At 40.8% G+C, this 19,781-nt stretch overlaps 1 protein-coding gene across 1 annotated transcript in view; it reads right to left on the reverse strand.

Moving 5' to 3' along the window:
• GABRB3 (gamma-aminobutyric acid type A receptor subunit beta3) overlaps positions 1-18,755 on the reverse strand; it is a 155,314-nt gene extending 136,559 nt beyond the window's left edge. Inside the window, exons 1-3 of the mRNA XM_048858816.2 lie at positions 18,596-18,755; positions 18,118-18,209; positions 17,864-17,931 (exon numbers count right to left, since the gene is read on the reverse strand). Of these exons, the coding sequence (XP_048714773.1) occupies positions 17,864-17,931; positions 18,118-18,209; positions 18,596-18,675 (240 nt within the window). The 5' untranslated portion in view covers positions 18,676-18,755. The remainder of the gene's footprint in view (positions 1-17,863; positions 17,932-18,117; positions 18,210-18,595) is intronic.
• Between the last annotated feature and the right edge of the window lie 1,026 nt (positions 18,756-19,781).

Below are 19,781 nucleotides of genomic sequence, written 5' to 3' on the forward strand. Positions count from 1 at the left end.
GGCTGATAGTAAGACTAGCAGAGGAGTGCTGCCTGAAGGAGCTCTGGGGACTTGCTTTCTTTCTCTTGTGGCTGGGATGTACAGACCCAGGGAATGCTGGGTAGTCCTGATGCTCTTTAATGAATTAAGGGCCTCATCATTCTTTGAATTACAAAGTTCATTGTCCTTGAAGGCAGGTCCTTGACTGTGACTTGGATCCCCCTTGGAATCCCTGATACTTGGAGCCAGGAGGCTCTCCTCATTGCCACAGAATTGTACATGTTGTGTGCCACTGTATCCACTGCATCTAGTGCTGCTTATAGGGAAGTACAGGGTATCAGCTGCTCCTCATTCCTTATAGATTTTAATTTCTCCCTATGGTCAGGAGGAATTCTGCCCACAAATTCAGACAGCTGGTCCCATCAGGAACATGGGAACCTGTGTAGAAGCGGGGGGCCCATCGGCCTTGCTCCTTCTGTTCCCCACCCAGAGGCACCGCCCCCTGCTTCTTCCCTTCCCCTCAAGGGCTCACACTCTGGTCAGGCCAGAAACCAGAGCTGGGCCATGGCAAGAGTTGCCCACAGCCTGGGCCACTGTAGGGAGCCCTGAAACCTCCACCTGTTCTGGGTGGGGGCCAGCGGGCCCGAGAGCAGCCAACGTCCTGTGTCTCTGCTCCTCTGTATGTACCACCCATAGCAAGTGGCGGGTCCAGGGCTCCCCACAGTGACCCAGGCTCCCTGGTGGCTCTTACTGTGGACTGGCTCTGGCTTCTGGCCTGGCCAGTGGGCAGGGCCTTGGGGGAAGAGAAGGAGCAGGGGGTGGAACCCCATAGTACAGGGAGGTCTAAGGCCACCTCACCCCCCAACACCAGGAAGAGGTTGGCACCACTAGCGGGGCTTATCACCTTATCAGCTCCCCAGCCATGAAGCACAGCCCCTGCCACTCCACACCTGCTTGAGGTTACTACATCCATGTTAAAAAGTGGGAGTGGATGGCCCTCTCACTTTTAATAGTGGGGAGGGGGCATGACCCCTCTGGCCCCCCTGATTACAGCACCTTTGTGTCCCAGTATAAATAACTATATTTTATGAAACATACTTGTTAATTAGTAAAGCTGACTGAATTTTCAAAGAGAACATTTTTTTTCTTTCTGCAGGAGCATATTGATTTCAATGAAATTTCATTTAGAAAAAAATCAACACCGTGTTTCAATAACATTGAAGTGTTCCATTTTGGCATTTTTGGAATGAAATGTTTCAATTTTTTTTTCAGGACTTTGGCCTAACAGTCCCGGCTCAAGATGTTTTCAGAAAAGGAAAAAATACTCCAAGACAAGCTGTTTGCAGTGTTGTAGCCAGGATGGTCCCCAGGATATTAGAGAGACAAGTTGGATGAGATAATATATTTTATTGGACCAACTTCATTACAGATAATAAAAGATATCCCCTCATCCACTTTGTCTCTCTAGTATCCTGGGACCAACACAACTACGACAATATGGCAAACAACAATGAAAGGTATTTAATTTTGCCATCTGAAATGGAAACTTCAAATATGTTGATCAGCTCTGCAGAAGGACTTCAGAAAAAAAGAACCGTCTCCTGCACCTCTCATACTCTGGAAGGCACTATCTCAAACGAGAAATCATCATGTACTCCCCACACACCAGAAGGACAAAAAAAATCAGGAATTCTACCTGGAGACCATGTGAGAAACCCAAAATGACTATCAAAGAAGTTGGCCCAATAAAAGATATTACCTCACCCATCTTGTCTCTCCCAGAGAAGCTGACATTTAAATTCTGAGGCCCACAACGGTTTGGACAGAAAGCCTTTGGGGCATTTTAATGACATCTAACCTCACACAACTAATTGGGCTGAGTTAGTGGGGATGTTGAGTACAAATGAATGTTATATCAAACTTTTGCATTAAAAAGGCTAATATTTGACTTACTAGTCTCAAACTTTGACGTATCCATGCCAGAAAAAACATGACCATTTCCACTTCTGCACATGTACGTGTGCACGCTGTATCGGTTGAGAATGCAGGTGACACTACACAGAAAGTATGCACACAAAAGTGGAAGCCACATTAAAAGTCAGTTTCTACAGATGTTGTACCACAGCCACATACACACACACACACACACTCCCCTCCTGGCAGTAACTTCTTTGAACTGTAAAGTGTTTAATAATTTCTTTGGGATATACACTAACACTGAATGACACCAAAACCCTAGAGATTAGTGAATAATAAATAAATCAGGTTTTTTCTCCCTTTGTCAGTGACTCATGTCCTAGTTTATTTATTCCTGTGATATGAAGCCAAGGAAAAATTGTGTTGGCCCTGTTGGTACAACAGAAATTGAACTAACCAATATATTTGTGAGAGTCTACGTTTGTTTTAATAATATAAAGTTTTAAAAATTTATTTACTGGATCAATCCTCAGGTGCACAGAATTTACTCTCAGCACAGCTGAAGGGAACAGTGGCTCTAAGCTAATTATCAGCTCCTTTGATCCTGGGCTGACCAGGGATTGAAATGACTCTAGGAATAACTTGGAGCAGCCTATGGGCTGCCCACGAGTGGGCTGCTGTGACAGGTGAGGATCAGGCAGATCACCATGCACTCTGCCCCTGTCCCAACATAGGCCTGGCACGTTCCTCCTTACACAGGGTATGTCTATATTGCAGATAGGAGTGAGCCTTCCAGCCCAAGTAGACAGGCTCATGCTAGAGGGGCTCAAGCTGTCCCTCTATAAATAGCGCTGTGGATGTTGCGGTGATGGCTGAAGCTTAGCTATCAAGCATGCCCGATCACCTACACTTTAGAGCCCGAGCTCCAGCCCAAGGCATATGGCTATTTTAGTGGCTATTTTAGTGCTAGCTCAAGCCTATTTTAGAATTTTGCTGATGTCAGAATCCATAAGAATGGAGTCTCCCAGTAGCCTGCAAATGGATAGTTTTAGTTCATTTCAGCTCAGGAAATATCTGAAAAAAACAAGAGGCTTTTTAAAAATAAATGAGACTCTAAAAATATGTTTTCAAAATTTAATCTTGTAATTAAATAATCTTGGCACTTGGGATGCTGCACAATAAGTATATATATATATATATATATATATATTGGATTGTGAGCCAAATTCTGTTCTCATGGCTTCAATGTAAGTGATAGCATAAATTTGCATACAAAGTTAATTTCTCTTCAGATTTTTCCCTCCAAAAGGAAGGAAAAAATATTCCTCAAAATATTCCTTCAATTTTTTTCAGTAAATCATGCAAATAGGTTTTTGTGAGGGGATTTTTATTGAATACTCTTGATCTGATAGGGGCAATGGTCCCTTCTGAATAATTGCCTTCCTAGCACTATGTTTTTGAAGAAGGGAGAACATGTCCAGTTAAGCAATCATAACCAAACAAAAACCACCACGCAACTTAATCACTTTACACTGCTATACAAATTGCAAATAAGAAAAACTGCTTTATTCTGTAATTCAATATTAGAAAATATTCAACATTTATTGGTGCCAACCAAAAAGAAGCTCATGGAAATATAAACTATATATATATATATTGTGCAACCATCCCAAGTGTTCTAAATGTAACGTGGTTCTGGGTGGTAAAGCCTATTTGTCATAGAATCCTAGAATATCAGGGTTGGAAGGGACCTCAGGAGGTCATCTAGTCCAACCCCCTGCTCAAAGCAGGACCAATCCCCAACAATATTTATCCTTGATTGTAATTTTTAATATTTGTACAAGTGCCTGGGATTTAACCACCAAGGTGCTTTTTTACAAGGCTCAATAAATAAATCAAAAAAGATGCAGCTTGACACAATTATTAAAAAATAAGTACTTTTTGCTTTATGAAAAATTAGCAAGTTAGTCATGACAGCCATGAGACATTGATATGAAAAGGAGACATAGATAATTAATAGAAGCCAAAGGCTGAGCACTGAGCCATGGAAGCCAACCATAGGGAAGAACATCTTGAAGATGATGAAAAGAAGACCAAGTGGCAATGGGTTGGTCAAGTTGCAAGAAGTGATGAAAAGCAAAGTTCTCTTCGCAAGAAAAGGAGCGTAGTGAACAACAGACAGAAAGGGATACCAGAGCAAATCTTAGCAGAAGCTAGGACCAATGTTCCCTCTAATTTTTGACAGGCCATGTGTGCAAAAAATTTCTTCTGTGCAAATTTTTGACAGGCTGTGTGCACAAAAAATTTCTTCTGTGCAAATTGTTGTGCTTCTGTGCAAATTTTTGTGCATGCAGTGTTTCACCGTGTGCGCGGGGTTTAGGATCTCTGTGCGCACACACAGCTTAGAGTGGCTAGGACAAAATATAGTAATGATAGATGCAATTCAATGTCAGACTGAAAGTAACCCAGACACATTTCTCCTTTGATTGCCTTCATCAGCATCACATCTCATCCATTGTTCACACCTATTATTTCATTATGTATTAAGATTTCACTCATCTTTGAAAGATAAACAATTTCATTTTATGTTCTCTAGAAGCAATTAGCTATATCCATCTTCTAAATTTTCAACACTGTTACTGTATTATTGCTATGTTTTAATTAATTCCCCAGATGTGATTGTCCGTTAACTATATTATTTACCATATCATTTTATTTCAGGTCCTCTTTGGTTATATTATTGCAAAGGAGGTCATAGTAACCCAACAGTGCTTGTTCAGACACATGGAATTCAATGACACATAATACAATACAGAAGATGCTTTTTAAATTCTCTCTGTGATCAACTAGTAGTTTCCATTAATACAGTCTTGCAAAAAAAAAAAAAAAAGTTAGGACTTTCCTGTTAACACTTTATGCATGAAAAAGTTGTAGATTTCAGAATAACAAGCTAATTTGGTGTCCATAAACAGAAGCCTGCATTTCTGCTTAGTTTAAGTCATCAATGCTTTTTTCTGTCTTCTCCACAACTACCATCAGAAGAGTAAATTTAATTAATTTATTTCTTTTAGATGGCCCTGACACAGGGCACACTCCCTCATCCTGGATTTCTCTTTGCAAGCAGTCCTCACCCACTCTTACATAGGTTCACAACAGTGTATTTTATTTACACCATATTTTGCAGTTTCATGTCCCAGCTCCATAGCTTTTCCCAAGCTTCATCTTGCAACTTAGGCACGGGGGAGGTGAGATGTCTCATCTCTCTGAGATCCTGAGCTTCTTTTGCCCTTCCTTCCAATCCATTTCTTTCTTTCTTTTCTTTCGTTTTGTTTTTTAGTAGTGAAGCAGATTTGAGTGAAAAGTCTATAGTTGCCACCAACTATGACTCCTAAATACTTAACAGTTTATATTGTCTCGCTCTGTCCTGTGTCTTTCATATAATCGAACATTTCTAATAACACCTGATTTCCCTGAAACTGTTGTTACCCTAAGACATTTGAATTCCTCAGAAAGCTTTTCCCTTTCTTTATAAAAGTCCTTACATACCAATAAAAGATAATCAATTGTTTCTTACACTTTACAGAGTGCACAGTCCACCTTTGTGTCTATTTATTCTAAAAAAGATTTTTGTTTAAGCCATAGTGGCCAGTTAGTACTCTAAACAAAATCACTTCCTTTATTTCCATTTTAGGCCCTGAAGTATGTTACTATCCCTCAACTCTAGGGCACAATTTTAAAAAAAAAATATTTTCCTCTTTTTTTCATTAATCCAAAGTTTTTGCCTTTCCTCTTTTAGCTTTCTGTACTAGGCTTTTAAATTCCTGTTTACTCAAGGGTGAATTTATGTGTCAATCCCTTCTTTTCTTAATGCATTTTTAGCTGCTTTGTTTACCATTTCATTCCATTATCCCAATATGTACTGAGATCCAAGCTAATGCAACATGCATCTCCATCTGTACTATTAGAAATATAATTTCATTGATTAAATCACTTCCAAATACAGAGATACCCTTTTTCATTGCCATAAAAGGTGAGACTGAGTCCAAAAAAAAAAAATGACCTCCACTGTTGAACATACAACCAAAATCCCATTTAATGCTAGCATTATGCTACTAGTTTGGCTGTCATGACAGCTACAAAATCACATTATGTTGGATGTACTAATTCTAAGTTTTGGTATATAATATGCTGCCCCTGTTCTTCCTAATTATTTTTTTCACTCAACTGTATATATTTGACAAAACTGTCTCAATTTTTCATCTATATACTTAACTTTTAATACCAACTGTCTCTTTTTACACTTCAGTTTATAAAATAAATCTAAATCCACAGTTGGACACGGTAAATTGGACAAATTGCAGCAAGGGAGGTTTAGGTTGGAAATTAGGAAAAGCTTCCTAACTGTCAGAGTGGTTAAGCACTAGAATAAACTGCCTAGGGAGGTGGTGGAATCTCCATCACTGGGGATTTTTAAGAGCAGGTTGGACAAACACCTGTCAGGGATGGTCTCGATAATACTTAGTCCTGCCTTAAGTGCAGGCGACTGGACTAGATGATCTCTCGAGGTCCCTTCCAGTTCTATGATTCTATGAGACTTTCCATCCATCACTAAATTTCCACAGCAAAGTTTTGGCTTTGTTTAGCTCTTCCTAGTCTTTCAACTTCTGCATCCACACTTTAACTCAAATGGGATGTGGAGTGCTAACATCATGTGCTATATAGTTTGCTTATCAAATTCCCAAGAGTCCTCATATATTTGTCTAGTACTTTCAACATTCCAATTTCCATTACCTTGGGCCCATAAAGTTAGGTCCAGTAGTTTAATTCATAATGTAACTGGCACTTCACGAGAAGTTCGCTGTAGTGCATATAGGTGTTGTAATATATATCACACACACACATTTCATAGTGCCTGGGCTTGTATGAAATCTAATGTTTTATGATGCTGTCCCAAAATCTTGCAGCCATAGCCAATAACTAATCTGATTAAGGTTTTGTATACCATCTGCAATGTATTCTTATCTCCTGCCCCCCGCCAGCAGTCCCAGCAAGATTTTTGTGCAGGTTAATCCTTCCCGTACATTACCTTTGCCATAGTCTATATGACCTTTCCAAAGTAATTTCACATCAGATATTTTATTCTGGTGGAAAACTGCACCTTGAATTTCACCATAACTCATCAATCAGAAAATTTCTGCTAAAACTTCTGTTCTGTCATTATCAGAACTTCTAACTATTTTGTCAGTCCCTTTTAGACCTTGGATGTGATTACTCTTGGTCTGAATTCCCGTCATTCTTCTAATTTGCCTGTATATTTCAGATGTCTTTGTATCTTTGTTTATCCACTCACAGTTCTTCCTCCAACTCTTTCTTTGATTTTTTTTTAAATTCTTTGTGTTATTGCCTTATTATTTTTGTACTTCATTAGATCTTCATTATTTATTGTATTTTTTGCTTTTGTACAGACTTTGTTCCTTTCTTTAACTGCTATTTTGCACTCCTCATTCCACCATGAAAATGATTTTTCAGTTTTGAGATACTTCAATATCTTAGATATGGCTATAGTGGCTGATGCAATTAATCCCTTTATTACATTGTCATTGGAATTACCTATGTCATCACTCACACAAGGATCATTCATAAATTCAATACATTTTTTGTAGCAGTACATATCCCAGTTAGTTTTCTTATAATTCCATGTGGGTAATTTTCATAAGAAGGCCATATTTGGTCAGACTGGAGGTCCATCTAGCTCAGTATCCTGTCTTCTGACAATGGCCAATGCCAGGTGCCCCAGGGGGAATGAACAGAACAGGTAATCATCAATCATTTCAACTTTATTTTTCAGGGCAATGTAATAAGTATAGGGAAATGATCACTCCCCATTCCTTCTTCTTTATATATTTCCCATCTGAATCTACATACAATGTCTCCCATTATAATTCCCAGGACCATGCTAGAGAAACTACCATTTGCTGCATTAAATCTAGTTGGGATTCCATCATTTAAAACTACTAGATTTTTTTGAATGAACTTTTCTAAGCTTGCACCATTTTTATCAGTTGTCTTACTTCCCCACAATTTATTATGACTATTTAAGTCACCACATATAATATATGGTCTTTTACCATTCTTCATTATTTCTTGTAATTCTGAGTTTTCTAATTTCCCACAACTTATAGATATTATAAATCCTTAAAGGAATATTTCTCTTCTGCACTGGGATCTCAGAAGTTTTATACTCCTGACTTACTTCTTCATTCTCTACTGCTATTTAGTTTAATCTTTCCCTAATGAAAGTACAAATGCCTCCTCCTCTTGCTAGTTTTTGGTCTTGACTAGAGGCGATATACCCTGGGATTTTAAAATCAAGCTTTTTAACCAGGATACATATGATATCTGGTTTAGTTTTCATTTCCAGGATATTTTCTTTTAGCTCTTGACCATCTGCTATTAAACTGTACACATTCCAACAAAAGATTGTGATCCCCATACTAGTTATGTTTCACTATTAGCCTCTTTCAAAAATCACATAAATACAGTCCATTGACAGATTGATAACACACAAGTATTTTTCTGCTGCCCTTCCTATAACTTTCATTTTTTCTGATTTTTCCCTGTTTGTTATCTGCAATTTATCACTTCTATCATAAATGCAATAAACCCTTCTTTTTTCACTATCAGTATATCATCGCCTATTCAGTCTCTGGGGTTTATCATATTCTTTCCTGTGTTCTGCAGTCCCCTTTTCCGTGCTGATCTTCTCTTCCTTCTCTGCCTGATATTTTGAGAGTCTTCTTAATGCTATTGCATAAGATATCTCAACAATTTTGTCTTTTGTATTTCTTTAGCTTGTCTTGCCGCAATACACCCTCAATATGTTGGATTGTGATATCCACCACAGTTACTACACTTGATCACCATCCTTTCTATATAATTTTCTTAGGCACGCTCTTCCTCACATTTACTGCATCTCATTTTCCCTTTACAAACATTTGCTGCATGTGTGTACCATTGGCACTTTTAACACCTTAGGGAGAGACAGCCCTCCTTTCCCTCCCTGTCTCCCATTTAACAGAGCTCAGCTGAGGCGCTGAATCTCTTGTTAACTGGTTAATCACCCAGTCTTAATCAATTATCTCCCAATTTGGCCCATGCAGGAACACTTACAAAGTGCACAGAGTGGTGAGCCAGCCCTAGGCTACTCTGACTCTGTCACAGGCCCACTTGAGGAAAATGACTAGAGGAATAAATACAATGAGAAATTCGGTCTCCTACTTCAAAGGCCAGTAAAGGTGGATAGGAGAAAGGGAACAGAGGGTAAAATTACAACTGTACACTTCATTGAACACAAGAGATTCAATCCCTTTCTTGAGCTATTAAAAAAAATCCATTCAGGAACTTATGGAGAGAGATAGTTATAAATGGTTAATCATTTAGACAACTACTTTCTATCTTAAAAGAGTTCTGCTCAGCTAGCATCAATGGTCAAATTAAAAGGAACGGTTCCCTGAGTAGAGCAACAATTTTTCAGTGAAAACATTTGGAAGACAAAGCAGACTATATGAAGCACATTATTAAAATGACATACTTTTTTATCTTAAGTTGAAGTTAGAAGAAAACAAGGCAGGATTATAAATGAGCCTTTTAGATGTGACTAATGGAAGGAAAAGGACATCCTCATCAGGGTTTTGGCTAGGTTACTGATGTAGGAAGACTAAATGCAAGAGATCTCATTAGAGGTTGAAAGTGATTTTTTTTAATGTAAAGATAAGGAAAACATCTTGCTAATGGATAAGGAGGTTGCATCAAGTAATCTCTTGATTTCCAATTTCAGCATGCAAATCAAAAGGCAAATACTAATACCACACAAATGGGTATGCCAGGAAAAATGTTAAAGTGTTTGTTTTATAGCCAGCTCCACTGCCTGTTCTCCGGCAACTTTAACTTTTGATTCAAAGCTTTATTGTCAGGTTAATAATACATGAGGTTCCACTGTAAAGGTCAGTTGATCAACTCTCAAATGCATTTTCTAATTTATTGACCATCCCTTTATTATGATGATTTTTTTCCTGTTCTTCATTTTAAATGAGCTCATAAAAATCTTGAAGATAGATACTCAGCATTTTTAAGTAGCTATCCTGTATCAGGCTGGTCCTATCAGTTTTTTGACAAAGTACAAGGAATGCCATTTCTTTGGAAAAAGAGGATAGAACCAGTAACTGACGTATTTCCTTACAATTCATTTCCTGACCCTAACACATGTCCTTTATTTACCCACATACTTCCACAAATGCCCACCCCCACCATCTCCCACCTCCCCACCCCACACACACACTTCTCTGGCATGTCCATGCATGACCTCTGAAATCGCATGCACACATACAGCCCCTAGTGCCCAAAGACAGACACCTTCTGCTTCCATTCAGATTCAGCTACTACTCCTCTCCTCTGCAACTCATTGCTCTCTTATGATTTCTCCAGCTCCTGGTTTTTGATTCATCTCTATTTATACTGCATTCCAAGCTATCGGTACTCTGAAAGAAGAGAGGAATGAAAGATTGCAGGTTTGGAGCATGGGAGTTACGAAGAGGAGAAAGTTAGCTCTATGGTATGATTCCCCTTCCCCTCCACCACTTAGAAGGCCTCCATAAGTGAGAAAGAAGCAGGGGAAGACTATGGGTCTGAATCTCTCTCTCCACCAAGGAACAAGTTAATCTAAGTAGTGTGCAGTAAATGACGTAGTATCCCTGTAATACTGTGAAACTCTGTATCCTGCCATCTCCATGCTGTCAAGGGGCAATATGAAAGCCAGGTGGCAGGGTAGAAGTAAGTGAGAACCAATATGGATATCCTTTGAGTCCAGAAGATGTCTCAAGACCAGCATGGAAAAAGAATGATCCACAGATTTTGGTGCCTGAACACTAAGGCTCTTCCAACAACGGAATGAGGCCCAATATCTATTTTGTAAGTCCTGCATACACTTTTCCCATACAAGTAGCTTACAGTCAATGGGACTACTCACACCAGCAAAGCCACTCGTGTTCATAAGTTTCTACAAGATAACATCTACCTATACAGAGCCCTAAGATAAACATCACAGTTATATTATTTATGTACTCTATATTTGTAGGGTATAAAGGAATATATATGTGGCTTTCTAGGGAATGGTGAATCCATGGCATAATGGTAGCCTAAAAAATAAATAAGACTCCTTAGCTAAGAGTTACTACATTGCTGTGGAGGAGGTGGGGGAGAAAAACAGGGGAGTTGAAAGTGCACGCCCAATTCCCATGCAACATAACTCCCAAGCCTGAGTCTAATTCTCTACTCTCGGTGGTAAAAATCTCCTATGCCTGACCCACAAGAGTGTTTCCACTACTGGAGCTTCACTGGTGCTAGAGGAATAGTAGACAAAATGCTAGAATTGCAAAGGCCAGAAGTGAACCTGAGCTAGCTGTATCCCAAACGTGTTACATGTAACTTGTTTAAATTCATAATGATATATGCAAAAAGTCCCATATCCTAGGCCTTACGTTCTTTTGCATCTTCAATTTATTTTCTTACAATGTAAATGAATTAAGTGATAATGCAATAAAAAAGACAATTTAGTACTCCACTAAAGACTTTTCACATACACTAATGAAAAGTCAACATTCAGATGAATATAAAGAAAAAAAAGTCATTAACTGCTAAGGAACTGTCAATTACCCAACATAAATGCAGAGCCCCCAGCACAGCTGTTTCAGTTTCCTTTTCCCCTTCACACAATAATAAATTTGTATTGCAGGTTACATTAACAAAGCAACCTGTAACTGGTTCCTAACTGCTGAGAGAACAAATTATTTTGCTAAAATTATTGGTTCAATCACATTTATAATAATGAGCTATGCATGCTTACACTTACGTTTTTTTTTCCTGCAATCTATGTAAGTATACAGAAGTGTGAAATTCATTTACAAATATTAAATGAACTCTCCTTTTGAATTGATTCCTCTCCTAGCTATATTTTTTGGACTAGCTGTCATATTTGGATAAAAAAAGGTTTGTTCTGGATAGACTAAAACACCTTCTGTTTATCAAATATTACTAAATCCTTCTCCCCCCAACACTCCAAAACACACTTCTATTATACTAATATAAACACTAAGGGATTACATGTGACACAGCTGAAATTTAATTTTTTTAGATAATCAAATCCTGATTCAAAATAATATTTGTTGGGAAAAGGAGTAGTCTTACTAACTGATCTCATCCTTTGGTGCTACTATTTTCCAAAATTCCTTGGACTCAGCTGTGCTATTCTTCTCAAATTACTGAGTTCTTGTATAATTAGAGACATATACTTCACTGGAACTACTTATTCGAATAAGTTCTCACCATCATGAGTAAGGATCTACATAGTACAAATATCACTCATTCCTGGATATCCCTACTCCTATCATCTAAGGATTGGGAAAAACTGCAAAGTGTAAAGAGTTTGCAACTCTTTATGAATCGTCACCATTTATAGCATTTTACGGACAATTTATCTGTCACAGTGCTAGCATTTTCAAAGATTGTCAGCTGAAGGAGAGAGAAGTTTAGGGTCCAGCACACAGAAGTACTGCCTTCCCATATCCTAAGGGGCCAAAGTCCAATACCCACTGAAGTCAGTGCAGAGACTCCCACTGATTTCAATGGGAGTTGAATCAGATCTAAGGAATGTTTCTGAACATAACTGGGCTCGCATTGGCAATACTTACACACATTTTTCCATTGAAACCAATCAGACTATTCCTGTGAGTTTTGAATAACATGAGCAAGGGTTCCATACCTGGGTCCCTACAATTCAGATAATTGACATAATAATGGAAAACTATATTTTAACTCCTTTTGTCCTTATAGCTGCAACATACATACTTTTCAGTTGCCACTTGGCTGATAGCAATCTACTAACCTTTTAAATTAGTGAGAAAGTTGTGAATTCCAATCATATAGATTTTCTCTCTAGCTAAAAGACCTTTATTTTTGTTTATATTAAATAATATTTATCCAATTGTATCATTTACTCTAGCCAACCCAATTTTTCCAACTTAATGTGAATCTTATTACAAGATGCACATTAAGCTAGTAATAATTTAATGGCTGATATAAATTTTAAATTGTAAAGAAAGACAATATTTACAAGGGAGCTGCTTATTATGACACATAGCATGAGGAAACAGTCGTAGTACATTTAAAAAACATTGTTTATTCACCACCCCCGGATGTAATGTAGACAATACTTCTCCTTAGAAAATAATAAAGTTAGATGACCTTACAATAGCAACTAACTGTAGTTTATCAGGAGAATTTAAAACTGCTATGAAAGTCAATAGGAATTCAGTGAAGTCTGTTCGCTGACTTTCAGTTTTACAATTAAACAAATATAAAAATAATGATTACAGCATTAACATAGAAGAGATTACATCCTTTTTGGAAACAACAAAGTTTTATGGTCTGATTTTATGTCAGACTAATTTCATGAGTACAGTAGTCTCATAAGCAGCAGAATGACTGTATAGCTAACTATGCCTACTGGATTATGTTGATTTTGATTTAATTTTATTGAAATGAGAGAGGTGGTGGTAAGGATGGGGGTCAGAGGCAGGGAGTTCAGTTCAGGAAGAAGAGACAGAAATAATGGGGACCCAATGCCATTTCCCTCCATTTTCCATGTTAAAAAACCAGGCAGTTAAGTCACATAGAACTAAAGGATTTTTAAGAGTTGTCAGCAGAATTGCCCTTGAAAGAAGTTCCAAACCCCAATATGTTACAAAGTTAATTAAAACTTAGTATTTGTAATTTACAGTAACTAAAGATTTATTAAAAGAAAAGGGGTACTTGTGGCACCTTAGAGACTAACAAATTTATTTGAGCATAAGCTTTCATGAGCTACAGCTCACTTCATCGGAAGCATTGGATGAAGTGAGCTGTAGCTCATGAAAACTTATGCTCAAATAAATTTGTTAGTCTCTAAGGTGCCACAAGTACTCCTTTTCTTTTTGCGGATACAGACTAACATGGCTGCTACTCTGAAACCTAAAGATTTATATAGGATGATTTTTATGTTGGAATCTGCAGTTTGCTGAAGATTCAGGAAAGAAAACAATACAAACTATCATTTTAGTTTCAAAGAGTTCCCATCATATCACCGAAAGACCCATTAGTTGTTGCCTACACGGCAGTATAATAATATCACTGTAGTAATTTTTTATTTATATGCAGAAAATCCTCTGGTTATTTTATCTTTAATGTACAGATGAATTTTAACAGGCTAACTATAAAAAAGGTGATAGCAAAAGTTTAAATTATAGAAATTCATGTCAATGTTATCACATTTTATAAAGAGTAATGCCTGCAAGATTTTTTTAATAGTTAATGAGGTTAAACATTAAAACTAGTAGTAGCTGTCTGGAATTAAATGAAACAGTATTTGTCAAAGATTAAAATTTGATAGCCAGCATGAAAGTTCAACAGATTGGCTCAGTTCTTCAAACTAAATGTTTCCTATATTTTTGAAAATTACTAACTCAAAAATTACAATTTAGTGAGCAAAATAACCTCTCTTTTCTGTCTCTACCCTCTCAATATAGCTAAGGGTCTACTCCAAACTAGTCCAGAGTCACCTGAAACAGGTAAAGAAAAAACACCTACCTCCACTGTTTGAACCAAGCTGTAAATGATTGTCTTTTTTCCTTCAAAAATTCAAGTTGCAATAAATTATCCACCAACTAGATCTAGAAGAGTTTTCTGCCAATTTTTTCAAAAAGAAATTAATACCGTGCTTGTAGCAAAATATTATTTTTAGAATCACTATGTATTGCTGTTATGAGAATCTTAGCCTGTTAGTATTTTATTATGGAGTTCTGAATAAATAACACCTGTTAACCATGGATGAGTATCAAATAAGTGCTAGGTTGGAGCTTTGTCACATGCCCTATGAACAAAACAGTATAGAAATCAATTCTTTACCTGTTTCCTCTGACCTCTGGAGACTAGGGGAGAGTAGGTAGTAACTTGCTGACCAGCAGAAAATTAGAAAAATATTTATCATCCCAGCTCACCTGTGCAGGCTACTGTGTCAGAAGGGGTGAGCACTCCCACCTTCAATTACCTGTCTTGAGGATTAAGGGTAGAAGTAGGTAGCTTTACCGCAACCCAAGTTCTGATTAGCCTGTGCAGTGGCATAAGGTGAGGGTGATTGGTAACTATTGTCCCTTACAACACTGTGCAGCTGGGTAGACTAAGTCAGAATTTAGCACCAAGAGTCTTTCATGCCTAAAGAAATACACGTTGCATTCTTTATCTCTCTATGATACTTTATATTTTATGTAGCATTTTACATATACAAAATGCTGTACAAATATTAATTTACTCCATAATGCAGAGTTTCCAAATCGTGGAGTGCAGCCAACAGACTAGCCAGAGAGGTGCAGACAGATCTCTCAATAATTCTCACAAGATTCATCTTCCATTTTATTTTTTTTAAAAAACACCAAGCGTCTAGCTGTTCTTATTGTGGAGAAAACCTTGAAAATATGGCATGTAACTGATGCAGAGCCATCTACTAGAGTTTGTAGAAAGCCTGAAATAATAGCTATGAGGTATGAACTGCCCCACTCATCTCAATGGGTGCAAACTCAGATGCCAATTACACTTTAAATGTGAACATTATTAACTATAACATTGTTCATGTAAGAAGCATGAAAGAGAGGAAGCATACTAAGAAGATCCACACTGGCATTTCTCAAAGTGCAAGGGGATAGGGAAAGGCACACAGGATTACCCATGAAGATGTGAAAATGTATAAATCAAGATGTGTAAACCTTCAACACCACATGGTTGGGTTTCTGAGGGTGAGTGATTGATTTCAGTTTCCTGAAAAGGGGAAGGGAGAGAGGTTCAGCTTTCAAAAGTTTGGGGAACCAAAAATGCCATAAATGTAATGAAAAGACCTGTGGAATCAGTTAATATTGCTATCCTGATTTTGTAGATGAGAGAAACTGAGATATTGGGAGGATGATTGACATGCTCAAGACTGTACTGTAAGTGTCAGATTTGGAATTAGGACTCAAAGATTCCTGCCCTCTAGTCCCATGATCATCTATTAGACAATGCTGCCTTTTTAAAGGAACCATGGAATACTTTGCACATTCTTTTGCTTTAATGAATCAGATAGACTCCCCCCCCCAAAAAAAAATAGTTTGAGAGGCTGAAATACAGTACTTATAGTATAGTGCTGTTTTAGATATTTAAGAATAACTTATATCATGACACAGTTTAGCTCTTCATTAGCTCTTCAGAGTTGATTCTTCTAGAAAGAACAGAAGTTGGGGAGAGGTTTGAAAGCTTTCCAAAAAACCAAACACTCTAACATGTGAGTACTCATAACTTTCTCTAATCCTGGTTTACCACCTGAGATCTGTTTAAAGACTATTATTTTTCCTCCTGTTCAACAAAACTAAAGGTTTAAAAAGGTAAAGCATATAAAAACTCCATTATTATTTCTTCCAACTGTAAAATAGTTTTTTATATGTTACTTGATCAACTGTTCCTTTGATTTCTCTATTTTTTACTACTTTTTTGCCTGAATGTCAGATGGATTGCTCCTGAATCACAACTGAGCAGCCTAAACCTGTGTGTTTAATAGTGGCAGGGAAAATTTTTATGAGGAAAAGGGTTAATGTTATGTTAACTAGTAAAATTACTATTGGTATTTAACATTTATGAGACAGATTTGAATTTAAATAATGTTTTCTATCTTCCAAATGCTTGGATATATGATGTCACTTCATTTGAAATATTTTAAAAGTTGCCCTTTGATAAATGTTGCATTTTTGGCATATAATCAAAATATTTCAACACTATCTTTACTATAGCTAGAATTGATAACCCTGATAAACATGGCTTTTACATTTATATTTTCATCTGCAATTCAGTGTCTAATCTGCATTTTCCTTTGCTTCCAGCAGCCTCTAAAGCTTTCACATTAAGTAAAAAAATTAAAATCAAATGCATCTTTTAAAGCAAGAGACTGACGTAGGCCCCATTAACAAAAAAAGTTGATCATGATGTTAACAGACAGATTTAAATGAAATTACAGGAAGTAAAATGCAGTTGGTTTACCAGCTATGGACTGACATTTTCAGCAAACAAATGCTATTTTTGTTCCATACTGTTTTCAGTCCATCTGAGCAATTCAGTAAACACTCTGCAGTAGGGACAGACAACACGAGATGTATACTTTCACCTGCGCATGATTTGGACAGCTTAAAATCCTGTTTCAGGTACCATTTTTAGCACAGTCAGCAACAGAAGAGTTTGGGGAACAAAGAGTCACTTACAGCACCTAGGACAGCTCCTTAGCGTGGAGCTGTATTCATTTCAAGGTGGTTCAGTACGCAACTGTAGCTGCTACCAGGAACCAAAACCAACCCCTTATATCAGAGAATGACTTGCCCTTTGGCACATTTGAGGCATGTTAGACGCTGCTGGCCACCGTGTTATAGCTTCCCAAATCAACATGAAGCACGTTCCAGCGGCAAAGATAACGTTTTCCAGGGACATCAAGTTTCCAGCTCGATCCTGCTGTATCTAACGTTCACCTGTGACATATTACCGCCTACAAAAATGCCCCCGGCAGCATCCATCTCTTAAATGAGTCCTAGAAGCGCTAGCAAACGCTTCCGCCAGGTGGATTGATTTAAGGGCAGCGTCTGGTTACAAGTGCTCAGCTACTCATTGAGCCTTGGTCCACTGGATTGGTCCCTCCAACAGCCAGAGCTAGGAGCTCCTACCACAGCACCAACGAATACACTTCGGTCCCTTCTCTCTGGGGACCAACCACACCCTACACAGCTGCAAAACCAGGAAAAACAAACACAACAACACAACCACCAGCCCCAAGCCGTTTGCATACAGAAGACACCAGCTGGGGACTCACCATGTTGACTTCGGAAACCATGTCGATACTGGCAATGTCTATGTTCATCCCCACGCACACAGGAGGCCCTGGAGAGGAGGAGAAGCCATTAGCCCCTACCCATCACTTCTCACCCACAGAGGTGCTGGCAACACGTTTTGCCCCTAACAGGAAACACTTTCCCGTCCACACAGAGACAAGCTGAACACAGACTCACACAGAGAGACACGGGAAAGAGCCAGACACCGCAGCTCCGTCTGAACAGGGCAACTCACCTCCAAAATCCGGCCGGAGGCGAATGTCGTAGCCTTTCAACAATTTATCCACAGTTTCTTTCACGAAGGACATGTTCCCCGGATCGTTCACGCTGTGGGATAGATGGGCAGCGGGGTCGGGAGGCGAACGACGGGGGTAAAGAAGATAAAGAGAAAAAGAAGGGGGGGTGGGATAGGGGAGAGAGAGTGGGAGATAGGAGAGGAGGAATAGGGGGGTCGGAGAGGGGAGAGCAGAAGAGGGATGGGGGATCGGAGAGGGGAAGAGAAGAGGAGGGATCGGAGAGGGGAAGAGCAGAGGAGGGATGGGGGATAGGATAGGAGAGGGGGAGAGCAGAGGAGGGGGAGCGCAGAGAGACAAGCAGGGGGGAAGCCGAGGGGAGAGAAGCAGAAAACAGGGGATCAGCTTGTTTTCCTTCCGAAACGCAGCCCTTTAACCCAGCCGCGGCCGCCGGGCGCGCTGGCTCGGAGCAGCCCCTACCTCTGGGCGCAGCAGACCACGGCCACCAGGACGGGAGCGGAGAAGATCCCGAAGATCCTGCCTCCCCCAAAGCCCCACATCCCTCCGCTCCGGGCTCCCTCCCCGCAGCAGCCGCCGCCGCCGCGACCCGAGAGCCGCCCGCTGAGGAAGAGGCGGAGGCGAAGGCGACAGTCCCCCACCCCCCACCCCGGCCCCGGCAGCCTCCCGCACGCCGGGTTGCAGAGACCCCGGCGCCGGGCTGTGCCGAGCCCCGGAGGAACCCCCAACCCCCTCCCCCCTCCGCCGGAGCCCGGCTGCCTGGCTCCCCCTCCCCGCCTCCCGCCCGCCCCTTCTCCCTCCGCCCGGGGAGGGGAGGGCTCCTCGGTCTGGGCGGGCGGGGGGAGCGGGCTGTGCCGGGGCGCGGGGCGAGCGGCGGCTGCCCCGGCTCCTCCCGGCGGGGAGCGAAGCTCTGCGGGGCTGGCGGCGGTGCCACGTGGGGAGCCCGAGAGCCCGCGCCCGGCTGGGAGACCCCCCCAGCGGCAGCCGCCCCGGCCCCGCGCTCCCAGGAACCAGCCGGGGCAGCCGCCTCAGCCCGGCCCGGCAGCGGGGCAGGCGCCACAGGCGCCCCGGGGCTGCTCCCGCCACTGCCCCGGGAGGTAGCCCCGCCCCGCCGGCCAGCGCGCACTCGGGCTCCAAAGGCCGGCGGGCTGAGCCGGGGGCGTGGGGGCAAATGCTCAGTGCACCCGGGACAGGCTGAGCCCCTGAGGCGGCCCGTGCGCGCAGCGCCCTTGGCCCGCGCAGGCGGGAGCCGCGTCCGCGCGGGCAGCAGTGCGCCTACGAGCAGGGGCTGAGAAGTGAGCGCAGCTTCCACCGCGCAGCGCCCTCCGCTTCCGCACCCCTGGGCCGGGCTCAGTGAGTGCGGCTCACGGTCACAATGCCCGGTGCCCTCCGCTCGCGCACCGCCCTGGACCAAGCTCAGCCAGTGCCTCCACTCTTGGCCACAGCTCCCTCCACTAGTCCACCCCTGACCCGGGCCAAGCGGGCGCTGCACTTTCCTGGGTGCAAACACACAGGGCTGAGAAATGATTGCAGCCCATGCAACCAGTTTCTTCCGCTCGCTGGTACCCATGAGCAGGACTGGGTGTGGAATGCCGCTCCCTCCCCAGTCCCACTCCACTAATGCACCTGTGGGCGGGTGTGCGCAGGG

This window comes from Caretta caretta, chromosome 1 (assembly GCF_965140235.1).
Source record: "Caretta caretta isolate rCarCar2 chromosome 1, rCarCar1.hap1, whole genome shotgun sequence".
Classification (NCBI taxonomy): domain Eukaryota; kingdom Metazoa; phylum Chordata; order Testudines; family Cheloniidae; genus Caretta; species Caretta caretta.